At 34.3% G+C, this 20,382-nt stretch overlaps 2 protein-coding genes across 3 annotated transcripts in view; one reads left to right on the top strand and one right to left on the bottom strand.

Annotated features, from left to right (window-relative positions):
• Positions 1 to 1,221: 1,221 nt before the first annotated feature.
• On the top strand, positions 1,222 to 5,982 carry Uvop (ultraviolet-sensitive opsin). The gene is made up of 5 exons (XM_031975013.2): positions 1,222 to 1,487; positions 2,370 to 2,585; positions 3,140 to 3,521; positions 4,267 to 4,451; positions 5,523 to 5,982. The coding sequence occupies exons 1-5, from the start codon at positions 1,264 to 1,266 to the stop codon at positions 5,632 to 5,634; spliced, it is 1,119 nt and encodes a 372-aa protein (XP_031830873.1). The 5' UTR covers positions 1,222 to 1,263; the 3' UTR covers positions 5,635 to 5,982.
• Positions 5,983 to 6,860: 878 nt separating this feature from the next.
• Positions 6,861 to 20,382, bottom strand: part of Shab (Shaker cognate b) — a 105,587-nt gene continuing 92,065 nt past the window's right edge. For both annotated transcript variants that reach the window (XM_076372638.1, XM_031975011.2), the window contains 2 exons: positions 19,266 to 19,679; positions 6,861 to 18,184 (listed from right to left, as the gene is read on the bottom strand). In XM_076372638.1, coding sequence (XP_076228753.1) covers positions 17,940 to 18,184; positions 19,266 to 19,679 — 659 coding nt within the window. In that variant the 3' untranslated portion in view covers positions 6,861 to 17,939. The remainder of the gene's footprint in view (positions 18,185 to 19,265; positions 19,680 to 20,382) is intronic.

Below are 20,382 nucleotides of genomic sequence, written 5' to 3'. Positions count from 1 at the left end.
AATAATGCACATATAGAGTATTATTATATATTTTTAGTGATATATAAATACATAAATAAAATTAATTAACTATTAATTATACAGCATCACCATTTTAGCTGTTTATCATAAAATTATTAATGATTTATCTGTATATACTATCTTGTTGGTCTCCTGAATTTGTTGATCTCACAAAATTGAATTTGTTGTAAAACGATATTCATACAGATAATGCATTAGCAATTGTGATACTAGCTATTCTGTATATTCTTAAGTAACACAATATTTAATTTAAACGATCACAATAAAGTATTATTCACGCAGAAAAGTGTGCTCACAAAAGTATTAAAATAAAATAAAACTACTTAAAAAAAATATGAGAGTTTGTTTTTATTATGCCTCAGTGAAATTCATCGAATCAAATATTATTAAACTGTCATCAATTTTCGATGAATAAGAAATGATTAAATTATTTTTCGAAAAGGATTGTCACAAAAGGACCGTAACAACTACGATCTATTCTCTTCTCAGATTATTAAAAAGAATATAACAATAGAATTTACTTCAACTTCCTCCACGTTACACCATGCTTTTTGATTTTAAATAAAAGTACACGTAAAAATGAATTTTCTTTACGCAAAATACAAATTACTAAGCGTTGCAAGACGCTGATCGCAAAAATGTTAAGAGCTAGCTGCTTGTCCTAGTTTCATCATTGTTGGATAGTCAACAATTCTATTGTCCGACGAAACAGGGCAGAACGTTTCCAACGAAACCGGAAGTTAGGGTGTTAATCCTTTGCACTCAGAAGTATTTCGTTAGAAATACTTAACATTCTCTAACTAGACAAAAACGATGTTTTTTGAAATGAATTCAAAGAGAAATCACAGGTAAATTGAGAAACAAAGCTTTTTTATCCCAATATTTCACGCAACGATGCATTACACATAGTTCAATATTAAATATCGAATTTTATAATTTTGCTGCATCAAATCAAATGGTGACTGAGAGTCACCTCTCGAGTGCAAAGGGTTAAAATTGGTAGCCAGCCCTCGCTGGATACGGAACCTCGACTGACGATCATCGTGACCGCCTCCGAGTGACTTTGACGCACATTCCTGCTGACCAAGAGGCAACTAGGGGATGATCCCCGGCTGATCCGCCGCACGAAGCCAACGAAATCACCGGGATTAGGGTTTCGCCGTTTTAACGGGATAGAACGGTATAAAACAGCCGGCTGATCGACGGTATCAAGGAGAGGGGCTGGCGGACGGAGTGGCCAACATGTCCAACGACAGTATCCACTGGGAGGCGAGATACGGGCCAGCTGGGCCGCCGCGTTTGCTTGGATGGAACGTCCCCGCGGAGGAGATCGTTCACATACCGGACCACTGGCTGGTCTATCCCGAGCCGAACCCCTCCCTTCATTATTTATTGGCCCTACTGTACATTCTTTTCACTTTCCTCGCGCTCCTCGGGAACGGCTTGGTGATATGGATCTTTTGCGCGTAAGTCTTGCCCGATTCAATGTCTCTCGTAGTCGACCGTTAACACATTGACCGATAACGTGAATTTATGTTTTTCCTAATTCTATTCCTGGTTGCATTAGAATCTTCTGCTTTTTTCCATTTGCTACTTCTTTAACAGGAAGTTCTACAAAAGAAATTCTCGAATTTTTGTCTGTGTTTTAACGTTAGAAATTTGTGGGAATTAGCTTGAGATTTTGCTTATAGTCACTGGCAATTGACTGTCACGAGAATTTTTAGTCCATGTAATATTATTTATTCTTCCTTAACAAAGGCGAATGGTATTAGAATTAATGATTAATGATTTAGTAGTTCTGAAGTTACATTATTATTTAGTTAGTTACTTCGCTAAATATTTTGGATCGATATTAGTTTTCTTCTTGTAATTGTGTACAAGTAGTTGGAAAGCTCTAGAAGATAAAATGTATCAATATTTAATCTTCATCAATTTTTACGAATACTTAATCTTTGCAGTGAATTCATATTTACAGAGTTGTTCTTTAGAATTTTTGAAGTTAATCAAGAAGAAAATAATAAGGAATAGGGTTGACTGCTAAAATACATGAGTTAATCAATTGATAGTAGAATTAGCAAGTACTCAGAGTGATTAATTTCCATGTGAAAATTGTGACAAGTGCATTCTCCGTTTGAGTGTATAAACGAATATAATTGACTTGAAACAAGTTTTTCTTTGTTAGTTTCAGTATCAAAAGGAAATTTGATTACTTCAATCATTTTGCAAATGAAAAATAATTTGTTAAAAATAATAAAAATTAATCTCGCTACTTCTTCTTGGTACTTTTATGATCACTAAACAAAATTACGATGCAAGTTTTTAATTCCTCGTTCTATCTTCTCGTTCAGCGCGAAGTCACTGAGGACTCCGTCGAACATGTTCGTCGTGAATCTCGCGATATGCGATTTTTTCATGATGATCAAGACTCCCATCTTCATATACAATTCCTTTAACACCGGGTTCGCTCTGGGCAATCTAGGATGTCAGATATTCGCCGTCATCGGCTCGTTAACTGGCATAGCTGCTGGAATGACGAACGCTGCGATAGCTTATGATAGATACAGGTAATGATGTCAAAGGTGTAACAAACTTTAGAATACACAGAGTTAATGAATAATATCTAAACTGTGGATTTTATGCACTTTCAATAGACAGGACCTTCTAAAATTCAATATATTTGAATGGAATAAAAATCTATATTTGTCTATATTTATTTTCACTGATACAAGTTCATATTAGAATCACAATAATTAGACTATCTTTATACAAATTCAAATGTTTACGAATATAATTATAAAAACAGAATTACTGTAGAAAATCGTTTTCTTTTTAATGGACACGATAAAAAGTACTAGATATTTAGCAATTTTGCACTTTCAAATTTCCCAGTTTCATAATCATGTAAAGCTGCTTATTTTTAATTTATTTACTACATTTACTTTATTTTACTTATACATATATTTACTTTAAGTCTGTTCAATTTTCATTTATTTACTACATTTACTTTATTCTATTTATAAATATATTTACTTTAAAGCTGTTCGTTTCTGACGTTAACATTTTCCTTCCATTTCCCAACGAACCGGTTTCGACTTACAAAACGTGTTTCCCGTTCTAGCACCATCGCGAGACCTCTTGACGGGAAATTGTCGCGCGGTCAAGTGATGCTTTTCATCGTCCTCATTTGGACCTACACCATACCATGGGCACTGATGCCGGCCATGGGAGTTTGGGGCCGTTTCGTGCCCGAGGGCTTCCTCACGAGTTGCACTTTCGATTACCTGACGGATTCAAACGAGATACGATATTTCGTCGGGACCATATTCACCTTCTCCTACGCCATTCCGTTGACAATGATTATATACTATTACAGCCAGATCGTTAGCCATGTCGTGAACCACGAGAAGGCGCTCCGGGAACAGGCGAAGAAGATGAACGTTGACAGCTTAAGGAGTAACGCGTCTACGAACAGTCAGAGCGCCGAGATTCGCATAGCCAAGGTATTGACATTTACTGTTTGTTACGAAGTTGAAATATCAGTAAGCAATAAATAATTGAAACATGTAAATATTAGAAATATACGAAAGAATAATCTTTTTCTGATGTTTTAAAGGTATTCGATTTTCTTAGAATTTGAAAATCTGACAATTATCCATCAAAAAGTGTAGAAAAAAGGAAATAGTGAGTTCATTGTGAGCATGGAGTTTATTTTTCTGTTAAGAAACTATCTAAAGTTTTTCAGTTACAGTATTCTATCTTGAACTGTCAGGAAATTTCCGACATTTTTCATATCTCTACGCAAAACTAGTTTCGCTGCGAACAACGTTATCTAACGCTTACGTAATCAGACAAATTACATTACTCGTTTTTAACTTCGTTTCTAACTCACCTGATCCTCCTAAAATCAAATAATGCATCTAATATATTTTCTTTTAAGGTAAAAATGAATCACTGAAATATGCGTATTCAGACTTGACAGTAAATAAAACCTTCATAATTTTCGTGAAGAAAAGGTTCATTTTAATAAGCCTAATCAATTTCCATTATTATAAAGAACTTAAATCTGAAACACAAGTAATGAAATAAATGAATTAAAGGAATTTATTAAATTGATTACATTTGTTCATATGTGTTGATTAACAACATTTATTCTGATCGAGAAAAAGAAATTATTTTATAAAATAATAAATGAGAATTTTATCACGTTCATCGAATAAATCACCATTATTATTTCCATGTTTAAAGGCTGCCATCACCATCTGCTTCCTGTACTTATGCTCGTGGACCCCGTACGGCGTAATGGCGATGATCGGCGCGTTTGGTAATAAAGCTCTGTTAACTCCCGGTGTCACGATGATACCAGCATGCACGTGTAAGGGTGTCGCTTGTTTGGATCCATACGTGTACGCTATCAGTCATCCGAAATACAGGTAAAATTTCCCTGATAAATGTTATCAATTACTGAATACTTGAAAACATTTAAAAACACACTGTTACAGGAGAATTTTCCATTACTATTATTAATATTATTTTTCTGGATGTAAAAATCGGAAAAATCATTTAAATAGTTCAAAGCTTTTCATTGACAATGAAAATTCTAGAACATTAATTACTCAGTCATTTAACGATGACATTTTTTTACCACAATTCTCTGTAAAATGTCTAAATTGTAAATAAAACAGGCGTTAACACTAAAAATAATCTATGACATTAGTCAAAACAACAAATTTTCAACTTTCGTTGGAATTGTCAAATTAATTAATTTATTTAACTATTTAATTGTTCTAATAATATGAACAAATACTCTAAGGGGTTTAAATAATCGATTCATTTAACTATAAATAAATAGGAAAAATTCATTTCGTCGAGAAGAGTCAAGTTAGATCGATCCTATGTGATTTTAAATTCAATTTGGACAAATTTAATTAAATTCATGGAAGCTATTACTTGGTGAGCTTCCACTAACACTGTTACAGAATTCTACTACTACACCTGAAGGTTACAGACTTGTTCAACTTGATTAACACTTGATTTAGTTCTTGTAGTGATACATTATATTAGGTACCATAAAACGTCCATGTGGATTCTTAAATTAAAATTTCAACACACAGAACGTTTCCGTAAAGTAATTTTATTTTATTTAATACCAACGTCATGAACATAACTTGCTGCTGATACCAATTTCATTTATTAAACTAGTGAAATACTGACTGAAATTGGACTTCAATTCATTGCCAACTAGAAAACCGCATAAACTTTTTCTACCTAATATAATATCAATTATATCTATTACCATTTTTTTATATTATTAGACTTTTTTCGGAACATAATATAACATCAATAATATTTACTGGTTTTGTATATTATTAGAGTCTTTCCGGTAGCTAATATAATATCAATTATATTTACCATTTTTATATATTATTAGAATCCTTCGGGTACCTAAATATCAATTATATTTACTATTTTTGTATATTATTAGAACGAATTGTTTGTGACAGGTTGGAGCTGCAGAAACGGTTACCATGGCTCGAGCTGCAAGAGAAACCGATATCGGACGCGCAGAGTACCACCACCGAAACCGTGAATGCACCTGCAGCGGCCTCGAGCTAGACTTTGATCGAAACATTTGTTGCCGGCAAACAAATGTTAGGAACTGGACTTGGCACTCGCGCGATCCTATGTTTTCACTTTGTTCGAAATACGCGATCCTTGTATAGCAAAAGTAACCACAATAAAGCAATTTCCTGGCACGTTTGCAACCTGGTATCCCCTCAATATTTTTGCGAAAGAAATCGAGCATTGAGAAATTATTCCTTTTTCACGAATAAAAATGGAACACATGTAGTAACCTACAAGTTCAGATTATTTAACTAAAAAAATTTTTTAGTCGTCCGGTCTTTTTTTCATTCATTTGAAATTTATTTGTTCTGTAACCGTAATAAAATCCTTTGCAAAGAATCTTTTGTTTGATTCCAGTTTCTGCGAAGCATATAACACGCGAATCAATAATTATCGAAATGATCCACAGGCTATTAGTAACAATAAATTCATCAATTAAAAATAGCTGCAGTTGAAACGTTTGGTTGTACAAGTTTCTATAAAAACGAGAATCATTCGAATAGACAATACTAAGAAATTAGTACTTTTAAATTAGTTTTTTATAATAATAAGAAAAAGCTTATTCTTTAATACTGGGTTGATGCAAAAGTTTCGACGTTTTCTTGCAAGAAATAAGAAGAAGAGCTGTTAAAATATTTTTATTGACTCAATCTATTATATAATTTCCATTGATATTTTGCATCCGGTGATCCAGAATCCAGTGATATTTTTACTTGCTCGAAAAAGCGTCAACATTTTTCTATTAATCGAATAATTTAATATCACGAAGTCAGAAATAGAATGTAACTGAATGTAACTGAAAACTAAAATAATTATTTACAAATACTACTATTATACTTTAACCATTTGCACTCGGAAGCTTTTCACTAGAAACATTCGACACTTTCCGATGAGATTAGACGACACTATTTGAAACGAACTAATCAGAAAACATACGTAACTCAAGAAACAAAGCTATTTTATAGAAATATCTCACATATTGATGTATTATACAAAACTTAATATTATATATAACACTTTGTCATTTTGTTATATCAAATTAAATGGTGACTGAGGGTCGTTTTTCGAGTGCAAAGGGTTAATACGTGAAGGTTAGATGGGAGTTAAACATTTGATGAAGAAGATAATGTCGAGAAGTATTGTTTACGACATTCGACGAATTAATTTGTAATTAGGAGGGATGCGTGATCAATGAAGAAACTCTTGTGAGGAACAAAAACTGGCAAATTACAACTTTATTCGCTTATGCACACTACTCGCCTTATAACTACGATTCTAGGCCTTAGAAATCCGAGAAATCAACGGGAACGCATGTGATCGACGAAACTCTGAGATCAGCTAGCGTCTGAAACGTTTCGATATCATGGCAGAAGAATCGTTTTATATGTGTACGTAACTGGAATCGTGTAATCGAGAATTGACTGTGTGCTTGTGTCTTAAACCGACCGGATATTATGTGTCAGATCATTCCGCGTGCAGCGTCATTTATTCGAATTAACACGTTTCCAAAAACAGGACACGCTTGGACCTCATTTCCTGGCAAACTGATATTTACATGAATACTGATTTGTTGTTTTTACTTTGCTTTTATTCTTAAATATTTTGAACATAAAGAGATATTTTTTTGTTATATGAGCAGTTCATTGATTAAATGGGTTGACTCCACAAACCAAAAAATTGAGAAAGGTGATGCAGTGATATAAATTGACTTTTAAAATTTCCTTTTAAATGGAAAATCAAGTTACAATTGTAGAATGGATTTCACTTTATTATTGCAGGAGTATTTTTAATCTTATGATTATGTAAAACGCATGAAATACTATACCCAAAAGTTATTCAATATTATTACAATTCTTATACGACCAAAAGAATTTTTATTATCTCGTGGCACCGAGATTAATTAATAAGAACATTAGTTGTTAATATAGGTTAGGAACGAATCAAGCAGATTAACGAAAAAATCTTAAAAAATTAAAAAATTGCAGTTAACTGATTTGGTTAATGTGTGGCTCATATGGTGCATTTTATATATTTGATAATATTCTATTAATAAATAAATTGCTTGAAATTACTAATATCTGCAACTACCATTCACATGTTAACAAGTTGTCGTCATAATTGTGACGGTAATTTTGAAAGTAGACTAAGTCGTATATTTTTAGTTCCGAGATATTTGAAGGTTTGTGTTTGAATGGTTTGAAAAATATTTTTATACCGTGTAAAAAGATATTTCAGAAAATATTGTAGTTTTGAAAAATCAAAATTTATTATGATTGTAATGTTGTGTGCAACTTATAAGGAAACATGAATTTGTATGCTTGAAACGACTTGGACTATTCTCAAAATTAAGGGCACAATTGTGAACTCTGTTTATCCTTTGAATTTTCGGATGTTTCCAAAAACAATAGGTGTTTTTATTATTTTAAAGAACAACGAAAACGATGCTGCATATGGAATGATCTGATCAGGTTGATACACATGAAACTGCCATTTTGTAGGAAAACATTCAAAACAAAATGACATTCTTACTATCTTGTTATCATTTGTTAATCAGATTTGAAGCATTAATTATTAAATCAGTAGAACATGGAGGTTTCAGTTAATTTGTTAACTTCAGGATTACTTAAAAATTATAGGAATATTTTTATATATTGCTTGCAACAATTGTAACATATTATTTCTTGGTTTGTTAAAAAGAAATTAGTTCTATAAATTTTATCGAGATCCTAGTATAAGTCCTAATGTAAAATTTAATAAATTTACATTTAAATTAAAATCCTAATGTACAATATAATCGATTTAAATTCTACTTAAATTATTTCATCTTACAGCCACTTATAAATAAATATTCGGTATAAAGAAACGATAAACGTTAACAAACCAATGATTGGCAGTTTCACGTGAATCAATTGAATAATTTCAAAGGCGTAAATCGATGTCGATGAGCAAGGTGTATACTCTCGTGAACGTAGGGACGAGAGGGGGCGATCAATTTCATATAAATCGCTTTCGGATAACAATTTATGCGTTAGAAAATTATTTTGCGCTTTCAATTTCTTTCTGTGCTTTTTACCGATTAACACGTTGACTGCCACGGTGGTCACCGGTGTCCAGCACCATTCTGACTGTACACGAAGAAACGTTCGATCCCCGAACAGCAACGTTTGCAATCCCGTAAACATTTTGTAATCAATAAACAGATCAACGATCCAAATAATCTGTGTACTTATAAGTCAATCCGTAAAACATCTGTATTCTTAACAGGAAAAACAAACGAAACAGGCGCATTTTATCACAATATCGCGGCTGATGGTGCACATTTGGGCAGCCAACATGTTAATTAGGCCGTTTCGATCTCAACGCGGTGTAAGCATACCAATTCGAGCCCGAATTGTAATATAATATGTACAAATATGCTAATATTCCAGTTGCTGATTTTTACAAAAACTGTAGGATCTATTTTTAACTTCGAAATATAATAAATAAAATAAAACAGTGTTATATTTTATAATAATTATCAGGCTGCCGATCTTTATGCATTTCTAGTAAATTTAGAACTGCAAAATCGCACAGAATGCCATGCAAAATATATGAAATATCCAAAGTGTAATACTTTTTACATTACTTAGAATTTCTAATACTTAGAAACCGCGTTTCATCGTAATTCTATTTTTTCATTTATATTTGAAAAATCTTGAATCTCTATAAAGATCTGCAGTCTAATAATTAGACATTTTGAAAATTCACGTTTCTTAATGAAGTGCATTAGTTCAGAATTGTTTAGTAACGGCATTATATGAAAAGACAAGCATTGTTCCAGGTATTTTGTTTAATGACGTGGAATTAATTAGAGATACGCCAGTTGCGAATCGAACGGCCCAATTGTTGGATAATTATCGTCGTTACGCCTCGTAACTAGCAACATTAAATCAACGACAATAGGTATTGTAACTTGAAACGTAGAGTCGGCTTCGTGAAGATGAAGGGAACGTGTCTTTTTGCAGAACCATTTTGTTTCCCCGGTCCGCCATCTTGTTTACTCCCGGCTAACTCCTGCCACGGTCAATCTACGGTCCGTGACTCGCATTTGTTTTGTACTATGTCACCGCTAATCTGTGCTAAATATACAATTACCATAATAAACAATAAATCACGTTCTGTACACTTCTCTAGGAACTTTCTACATACTTCCGACTATGTTTAAATTCACAGAAGACATTGATTTACTCTGGAGTGACTCCAAGCGATTACGAGGTATCGAGATCCAACTTTTCTTTTTTCTTCCAGAGTCGGGCAAACCAGACGGCAAAACGCGATACGCGAAATTTTTAATTCAGATATGTACTCCCTTTATGTATGTGTAAAATTAACCCTTCGCTTTATAACAACGTGCCAGACTCGCGGTGAAAATTTTGAAGAGAATTTAACAAATATAAATATTATTCAATCCTTTCGAATTCAAATTAAATATTATTCCTTTCTTATTAATGATTATATTTTAGTGCAAATACAAACATAGAATTTCTCTCTTTTTCTAATATATTAATAATAACAAAGTAAGTAGTTGTGTAAAGGATTAAACAACAATATTAACAAGCTACGTGGCTCAACTTGAATTAATAAACATTATTTATAGCTTCGAATAGAGAAAAATTGTGATTTAAAAATTGTTTCAATATTGTAGTGATAGAGGAAACAAGAGTATGAAGTTTTACGAACTTCGAAATTGTTGTTTCGTAAAATTAGAAAATTCTGCACACCGCGTTTTGCTATCTGAAAATAGAATTGATTATTTTGTGGTATATTTTGGTGATAGATAGAAGTAATACAACAACGATGATTGTTAATCGATTGCTTATTGCTAAGGTTGATCAGTAATCACGAACACTTGTAATCATTATGGATTTTTCGTATTAACTAATATAAGTATGGAAGATATGGAACGTTGGTTTAACAAAGATCAGTAGCGTCTATATTTTATTATTAATCGAATAAAACCCGCAATAAAAAATATTACTTTTGTACAATCGACTTTAAAACAAAGTCTGGAAGATGTCTCAAAAGGAATTACTGAGTTGTCGGATCAACAGTTTAGTCATTTCGTGATTAATGAAAGAATTAATCGTTCACATCGATTATTTCTGTTATATGTTAATCGTAACTACTAAAGTCGTGATCATTTGTCAGTAATTTGTGTCCGTAACAATTATAATCGTTACATAATCGTTTCAATCGAATGATGTTTTGCCCAACTCTGTTTCTTACAGTAGATAGGAAAAAACGTCAGCTACGATGCGAAGTTTTCGCGAACAATAAATACAACGCCGTAACAATTACAAACAATCAATGTTATTTCGCGTTGCGAGGACCATTCTGAAATTTCTTTGGTAAGATCCATTCGTTTCTCTACGATCATTCATGTAATAATTTAAAAGGAGTGAATTATTCTTACGAAATGATTAGTAGTTTTCTCATGATTAAGAATTAATTTAAAATTAAGATTTTACATTAATATCACTCAATATAACGGACTGGTTGAAAGCGAATGGCTGATCGTCATTAACTTATGGGAAGCGTTAGATTATATTTATACGTATTATTTGTATATTTTAATTCATTGTGCTACTTATTCAATTTAATTCTGTAAATCTGAATGCGTATCACCGTATAAAAAACAGTGGAAGAAACGTAACATTTCTCTCTTGTTATATTGCGGAGAGTACTGCCATAGAAATGTCCTCAACTGTTTCCCTTAGTTTTCATTAAACCTAGCATAGTGACTAGTGTAATTGTTGTATAACATTACTAACGATTTATTTAATAATACTACCAAGTATTATCATTTATATACCTACCAATTAGGATAATGATAATATTAATGGTACATAATTATCTGTATCAATGAGTACTAATAAGTTTTCAAGTTTTAACGAAATTTTAGAATTCGGACAGATTCAAAATCAAAATAATTTTACTGTGACTCTACGTTTAGTAACTATATTTCGAAAAGTATTATTTAAGTTTATTATTCATAAATGTAAAGGTTTCATTACTGGTTATTTTTAAATATGAAATTATCCGAACAACTAATCACAAGAATTTACAAGTTGTATACTATGTACAATTTAATCAGCTTACTTCGATCAATACTACTACTGTTATGCTGTAAATTATTATGTTGCTTTAGAAACTGTTAATCTAAGATATGTACACGTTGTTGTATTTATAATATATTACGCGATAAAATAATATTCTGATGTAGTCAATCATAGAAATGAAAATATTTCCTCGGATTAATCTCATTGCTTTTCTTTGGAAAGTATTTATGAATAGAAAACATTGTGCTTTCATATATGGTACTAGAAATATTTAACATAGTAATTAGACTGCGAATTTCTGTACAGATATTAACATATACATATGAATCTGAATACATATGTAGCTGTTAATTTATAATAAAAAGAAATTGAAAATTGAACAGTGAAATAAAATCATCGTCAAATCGAATTTAGTAAATATTAATTAAATATCATTAAACTCCTTAATGCACGGAATGTCAATGTACGTTGGATAGGTATGAAATTCTCAGTCCAATCACAATAATCGTCATTCTTGAAAACAGATTCATTATAATTCATAATTATTATAAAATTGAGTGTAAGTGATAATAAGTATAGGATTAACTATACTTATTAATACCCATAAGATTAATCTGTAATAATTATAAGGTTGATTGTAATTATTAATAATTCTGGATTAATTATAATTATCAATACCCATAGGATTAATTTGTAATAATTATAAGTTTGATTATAATTATCAATAATTATATGATTAATTATAATTATCAATGATTGCATGATTAATTATAATTACCACTGATCATATGATTAACTATAATTATCAATACCCGTATGATTAATTTTTAATCATTACAAGGCCGATAATAATTATTAATAATTATACAACCAACCATATCTATTAACAACAATTTGATAAGTATCAAAAGTAGATACTCGAAAAAATAAGTCGAAGTGGAAACGTACAATTTTCAGAACAGTCCCCTCGCGGTTCGTATACAATGTCGAAAACAATGTTGAACATGTTAAAAAATACTCAAGGCGTGAACTCTACACCACCCAGCGTAACAATGATCCCCGAACAGCCGTGACCGCGCGGAGATATATCAACCATATCTTTTTCTTCCTTTCCTCCCTTCTCTTCGTTTATCTTATTAATCCTGCGACTGTACAATTATTCGTTTCCCTACGTCTACCATAACAATGAATAGAAATGCCATTAGAGATATGTATTTTACTGATGATTCGTCTAAAAATGTCGGAGAAGAACCTCGCGATGTTCAGCCTGCAGCGAGATCCGAGGTGGATATATAAGGGGATCGTCAAAGCGTTCGTTTTTCTCGCGTGAGAACATGAACGAAACGTGCGATCGCCGTTCCGAAGGAAGAGAAGGGGCAAAAGCTCGCCGATAATGCCTAGACAACGGATTTTATGCGTTTACGGCAGAAATGCGTAGGATATAAAATAGAGAAATATTCACAACGATTTGAGAATGTTGTTTTCGTTTCAATTTATTGAGATTCTTAACACTTTAGCTACTGGTTATTAAATAATTCATCGAAGACTATTGATCAATAGCTAGGAATTTCTTAATGAATCTTTTAATAGTAATATCAATTATCAAACCAATAACAATAATCAATATAATAATTTTTACTTAATAATCTATTAAATCATATTTAATCAATGATGATATGATTTATAATTTAATACTCTATTGAAGTAATAACATTTAATTATTCTTTATGAAATTATTGTGCATAAAAATTATTAAGTTATTTTGTGATATAAAATAATCGTGTGCAGATAAATCAAATTAATAACCGGTAAGTATACAGTGTTAAGGAAAAATCAATTCGTACTTCATCCCTGTTTCTTTAAATGAATTACGAAAATTTTGATTTTTCATAAAGATCCGTTGTCCAGCGATGAGAAAGGGAAACGAGGGGAATTTTTATTGAGCACGCGACGCGATTTTGCGTACGTTCGATATTACGCGCGTTAACACTAGAACCACCGAGCAGTCAACACGATTAACTTCGTAATATCATATAAACATTATCAGAATTGCGTTCGTCTGATATTTGTAATATATTTATATATATATGTATGCGCGTGATTAAATTCATTTATCCGCTAATTTGTATTTTCTTTGAACATGCAATTTCCGGCATTCCCCATAAAAATTCGGTGTTATGCGTAAAGTACGTAGGTACACACGTTGAACGTCGATATTTCCAGTGTTAAAATCACCTTTAGCGAATTCATTTCGACGAAGATCAACGAATCGAAGGTTTCTCCTCAATTTTCTTCTTTTCTTTTCTCGTCGTTAAAACGATAGTGTAAAATTCTCTGGCGGACATCGGTACGATGGATAACGAGACGATTTTGAACGTGTTGTTTTTCATTGTTTCTGGATTTTCGCGTGAATTTGCTACGCATTCTTGACTCGCAAAACACGCGGACTGCAAACTTTACGCGTTTACAGAACATTCGAACTTCTAAAATGAGATAGGACGAAAGTTTGAACATTGTATCGTTAAATGTCTACTTTGTTTTTGCTCGAGAAAACTAAAAATAAAACATGAAAATGCAAATACTAATAATAACAATTAATAATAATAATTATTATTGATAATAAATAATAATGATTATTATTATCATTATTATTATGTTTCTAATAATATTTAATATGTTATAATAATAGTTATTGTTATAATTATTTTATTATTACTTTATTACTGTTATTATAAAATATAAAATAAATATTAATTCATGCTGTAAAAGAAAACATTTCTATCGATATTCGGATATTTATAAATGAAATCTACGAAAATGAGAAGTAAAAAGGAATTTACTCTTTTGGTTGATTAAAATAAATTGAATATTCATTGTTAAGAATTCGTAAAGTCTGCAGTTTGTTTTTTATCAAGCAAACCGGCCCGAGCAGCATGATCCTGCGTGTGACCGGACGTTCAGTTCTCGAAGAACCGTCGTACTACACTGTACCTCTGCTCTAAACCTGCGCTTCGCGTGGAAAAACGTGACCGTATGGATACAACTCTCTGGAAGTGGCGTTCCTCAATTAAATTCTGATAAAATTACGTTAATTTCAACGAAACAAAGACTTAGTAAAGTTAATCGATTACAGGGGCAGCAAGCGGACGACACTGAGTATTAAATTGAACTGAAAGACTGGCATGGAAATATTCAAAAATTAACTTACCATACAGAGTGTTTCAAAGTTTAATACAAATCGAATTAGTTGATAGAAATAGAGTAAGAAAATAAAATTTATCTGTGGGCTGCGTTCAACATAAATAGTAAATAATAAGAGAATATTAAATACCAATTGTAAAAACTTGTAAATAAATTACTTAGACATTAATTTGTGTTTGAATAAATCAATAAACATCATAATGAATATGAACGTTGACATAAAAATAATTATTATGCAAATAATCATTAAGAAAATATGTACTCTATAAAAGAATTTATATTCTGGATATAGACTTAAAAAATATATGTTCTGAATTACTTATATCATTCTGTATCTAGTACTAACCAATAGATCTATATTTTGAAACACTCAATACAATTGGTGCACAACTGTGGGCTACTAATTATTTTGTATGCTAGCTGATGAGTAAAACTGAGCAGAAAAATAAATATAATAAAGAGTATCACGAGGTATATACAATATAAAAATTCAGTGTCCGCGAGTCCAAGTTTAATGAAACTTTGCGAGTTCGTAAAGGGCCAAGAAGAAAAGGGGATCACAAAGAATATGTCAACAAAAGTTTAACCAACAGTTATATACCAGGGATATTTAAAAATATATATTTACAATTCTTGAAATCATTATTCATGTCTGTGATATCTACTCGTTTTCACTAAGACAAGGATTACTCTACATATTTGACACAAAAGGAAGCGTACTCTACTTGTTTGGTTAAACAGGACTTATACTCCACTTGGCTGACCAAGAACAGTCTATATTCTACTCACGTGATCCACATCAAGTCTTGCACTACTTGTCTGACCTGAGCCTACAATTAATTCCCTTATTTAATCAAGAACACTTGTAACTTCGATAACCAATACGTCTCCCTTATTTGTCCTTCCATTATCAACTCGTACGTTTTTACTCTAATCAGAGACAATCTTTATCTACTTGTCAGTCTGACAGTGGTTCATATTTCTACTTACTCAAGAAATTCAACGCTATTGCCTTGTCATATGCACCAGTAACTGTCTACGCCCTACTTTCCTGATTCATACATGACTAATCTACTCGTCTGTCTATGAACAATTTACATTCTCGTCTGGCCACACGCAATCATAATCTACTTCTCTGTCCTAAACGTCTGATAATCTACCCTTTCATCTAGGGAAAGCATTCACTACTTCCTCTTGGCTTTTCGAGTCTATCTCACTCATCTATGATCGATCTCTAATCCACTTATCTATAGGGTTATCTTTCCTGCTATCAGTGGTCTACGAGAAATATCAAAGAATACACAGTATAATTCCGAAATCGCGGTACAAAAGGATAGAAAATGAATCTACACGAAAAAACAAACCTGAAATGTGCAATACAATTTTTCTCTAGAAGCTTCCGTTATGAAGATGATCGATTATCTCAGCGACGAAGTGTCGTACGAGAAACATCCATTGCACAATTTCGATTCAGCTTCTCGCGTAGAATCATTTCCCCCCTTTGCACTTCGATTTCGTGAACACACTGCACACTAGGCGACCGGAAGCCGTTGACACATTCGCGATCGGAGAATTTTTCGATTTTCTAATATTCATTGGCGGTGAAAGTGAAGAAAATCTTAAACCAATTTCTGCAAATTTCTGACGTTAAAATAGAGACAAAAATAGTTTCTTTTTCTCTATTATTTAAGCATTCGACATATAATTTGGCTTTATTAGCTGAAGGTTTTGTACATTATAAAGAAGATTCGTCCGCAAAAGGTTAAAGAAGTCGTAAATGGGAAAACTAGACAGACAAATGAAAAGAATAAAATATTTCGAAAGGAAATATTTGAACACCGGCAACCAGGAATAGACTTTGAAAAGACGTGAATTCACGTCAACGGTCCCGAACGTGTCAACATCTGTCTAACCATGGTTCTATCGTTCGGCGTCATACAAATCTTCAAAGTTTCATTAAAAGACTCAACAGCGAAGGCGAAAAGTAACAATGGAACTTGAAGGAAAGGCAGTTATCGTCGAGTTGCGGCCACCGTGCGCGTGCTTCACGCTCTTCCAAGCCGTTATCCTGCGTCAACGGCCGCGTCTGCCTCGCGCGACGCCTCCTAACACAAAGACACCGTCTAATTGCACGTGGCATACCCAGCGAAATGAACGAACATCCTTGTTCGTCCCCAGGGAAACCAAATCCGATCGCATCGTAACCGTTTCACACAAACTATCCCTGGAAACGCTGAACATATGCTACTTTGTCTTCTGTTCTTTAATCTACACTTGCGTTTCCACGCGACAACCAAAGCCGTCTAGCTCCGACAAGGTTCAAGGCTAATCTAGGAAGGTAACAGAGCCGTTTGTCCGTCTGAACGCGTGTGCGCAAACATTCGTGTGTCCGTAGGGTCGCTAGCGCCAGCTCTTTCTCAGCGAGCGAGGAAAAAGCGTATTGCCTAAAGTAATTATTTGCTCGTTACTGTTTATTTCCAATGACTTAATTACATCGTTACCATCGGCTCATACTCGTATCGTTCGTTCGTTCTTCGATCCCGTCGCCCCGACGATCCATCCCGCGAACCGTCTGCCGTTTCACAGGACATTCAGCATATCCCCTAACACTGATAATCGTCTTTGATTCTGTTCTACCGCCATTTTCCAGCGCCCGAAATCGTTAACTACCATTTGTCCCGTTTAAATTCTGGGCACAGCATCGAGTCTCTCTTTGCAAGATCAATTTTTTAGCTCCTCGCGTTCAAGTGTCTGCCGGGTTTAGTCTTTCATCCCCTAAACTGTGCCTCTGCTCTTGGGTATTGCTAGCGTCCGTGCTTCCGGGTCCCATCTCTCCCGTTTCGCTTGAAATATTTACACAATGGAGGTCGATCCGGGAACCGCGGCTTGCAGGGATGTTAACGACGCTTCGAACAGGGACAAGTCGACGCGGCGATCGCGGAGCGACTCGATCTCTCGATCGCGCGGGAGGAGGATTTCGCGCAGGGACCGGCTACGCTACGACGAGAAACGATGCTCCTGCGGCAGACAATTCGCGTCCGTCCCTTTGACGTAGCCGTGATTGTTCGTCTTCGACCGTCGCTTCTCGTCCCCGCCCGACTTCTTCACTTTGTACTGGCGCAAAGAGCATATCAGCATCGTCTGGCTGTCCTTCGAGGACTCGTCCGCGCGCGGCTTCGGCCTCCTCTGGTCGTCTTTGTTCTTGTTCTCCGTCAGCGTCTCGTCCTGCGTGTGCTTCTCCTCTGTAATTTCGTGGAGAGAAGTTGTTAGATCGTTGAACGCGGTAGCAGAAGATTATGGATTTTGTGGGAAATGGCTTTGTAGAGTTTGGAGAATATTTTTCGTTGCTTTTGGTATTGGTGTTTAGTGAATAGTGTTCTTTGGTTAACCTCTTCAGGGACGAATTCTTTTTGAGAACAAACACACGATTCTAGTTTCCGTTTGATTACAGTTTATTTTGTTGAAACTGATACGTATTAAACAATACGAGGACGGATGTATTTGTGAAAGACACACGAAGAAAATATGTAAGTTGGGTGGACGTTAATGTTAGACTACAATCAAGTGTACACATATGTGCCAGTATTCTTGTAAAGGTTGATGTTCGGTGAAGTTTGGTGTGGTTTGATGATTGACTTTGTAGTGAGTGTATTCCATTGGTGATTTTGGTATTTATGCAGTTTGAATAATGTTTTTTGATTAATACTCGCTGGTGGTGACAGATTTGGCAATTATCTTTACAGTGTTTTATCGAGTGTGATGCATCTTGTTTGAGATGTTTGGAAAATATAACGAAGAGGAGTTATTGATAACCCAAATGTCACACCATATGTTATCACTTTCAATGGAAATTTCAATAAAGTCTCGTTTATCAGATTTCTATTCCCCATAATAAAGTAAATATAAAACACCCCTCAATTCAATAATCACAATTTTCCAAACCCCAACAAAACTTCCAAACATCCACAAAACCCAAATTAACATACACATTCCACAAAAACCCCAAACGAACAAACATCTAACCAATATTAATCTAACACCTTGCAACTCTTACTTTCCCCAAGTGAGCAGTCTACATCCAATCTAAACCAACAAAGTCTAACCAACGCAAAAACCAATCGAAAACCGAATCAATCTCTAAAGATCAGCTAATACCAATCAATTCCAAGAAAAGAGTAAAAAACAGCGAAACAATCTCACCATCCCCACACCGCAAATCTTCAATCGCGAAAAAGCAATTCTCTCGGCCAACGCAGCGTCGAGCTCCGGCCACGGCGGGCAAGCTGATCGAGTGCCGCGCGAACAAAAGGGAAACAAAAGTACCTTCGAGGACGTCATCGAATATCGACCTGGTGATCTTCGACGCGTAGCTCTTCTCGTCCGACTGATCGGCTGCCTCGTCCTCCCTCTCGACGTTATTGTTCGTGCGGAAGATCGACTCGAGGACCTGTCTGGAGAGCAACGGCGAAACAGGTTGCTGCCTAGCCTTCGTCCCGTCGACGCCGGCGAACACGGCCCCGGTGGTGCCACTCGTCTCGTTGTCGCACACGCTGACCGTGGACGCGTTGTCCGTGATCAGCTTCTCGGTGTCCGAGTCACCAGCGTTGTAGTAGTTGTTGCTGCTCTCGGACTTCTTCAGGATCGACTTCGAGACCGCCCGGTGTCTGTCTATGAAAGGCACACCCTCGCCGTCTATCGAGTCGGCGGACAGGGAGAGCTTGCTTTCGGTATTCGTACCTGGAAGGGCAAGTTTTACACTTTATCGACCGGCCACGTCAATCGGGCCACTATGAAATAATTATGTCGCGGTGTATAGGTAATTAAATACCGATGCATTTGGCTGGAAGGAGTCTTGGTAGGAGTATTGGTAGGGATATGGGGTTCTTGGGAATGTCGATTGTTGCGGTTGATAACGTTATATCGGAGGTGGACGAAAGACGATTTGAAATTTTGGCAATGTTTTGAGGATATTTAAACTTTCTGTGATATTTAAATTTTGGTAATTTCGATGTACAGGTAATCAATTATTGAAAATGCTTCGGCTAGGAGTTTTCGTACGAGTATTGGTAAGAATGAGGGTTTTTTTTGGAGACATGGAATGTTGTGGTTGATAACCTTTTTATCGAAGGTAGTTGAAAGAGATTTAAAAATTTCGATGATATTTAAAGTTTATTTGATATTGAAAATGTTGGTAATTTCGATGTGTAGATAACTATTGAAAATGCTTCTTTGCCTAGGAATGGTGGGAGTATTGGTAGGGATATGGTGTTCTTGGGAATGTGAGTGTTGCGGTTGATAACGTTTTATCGGAGATGGATGAAAGACAAGTTTTGAAATTTTGGTATTATTTAAAATTTCTGCGATATATAAAATTTTGGCAATTTTGATATACATATAGGTAATCAATTATTGAAAATGCTTCGGCTAGGAGGAGTCTTGG

This window comes from Nomia melanderi, chromosome 12 (assembly GCF_051020985.1).
Source record: "Nomia melanderi isolate GNS246 chromosome 12, iyNomMela1, whole genome shotgun sequence".
In the NCBI taxonomy this organism is placed as follows: domain Eukaryota; kingdom Metazoa; phylum Arthropoda; class Insecta; order Hymenoptera; family Halictidae; genus Nomia; species Nomia melanderi.
This window is presented reverse-complemented; position numbering and strand designations above follow the sequence as displayed.

Bases quoted from the DNA above. Each gene is read 5' to 3' on its own strand.
- Uvop (XM_031975013.2), top strand. From the start codon at position 1,264: ATGTCCAACGACAGTATCCACTGGGAGGCGAGATACGGGCCAGCTGGG. The intron at 1,488-2,369 runs GTAAGTCTTGCC...CTTCTCGTTCAG, and splicing joins GTGATATGGATCTTTTGCGC to CGCGAAGTCACTGAGGACTC. The intron at 2,586-3,139 runs GTAATGATGTCA...TTCCCGTTCTAG, and splicing joins ATAGCTTATGATAGATACAG to CACCATCGCGAGACCTCTTG.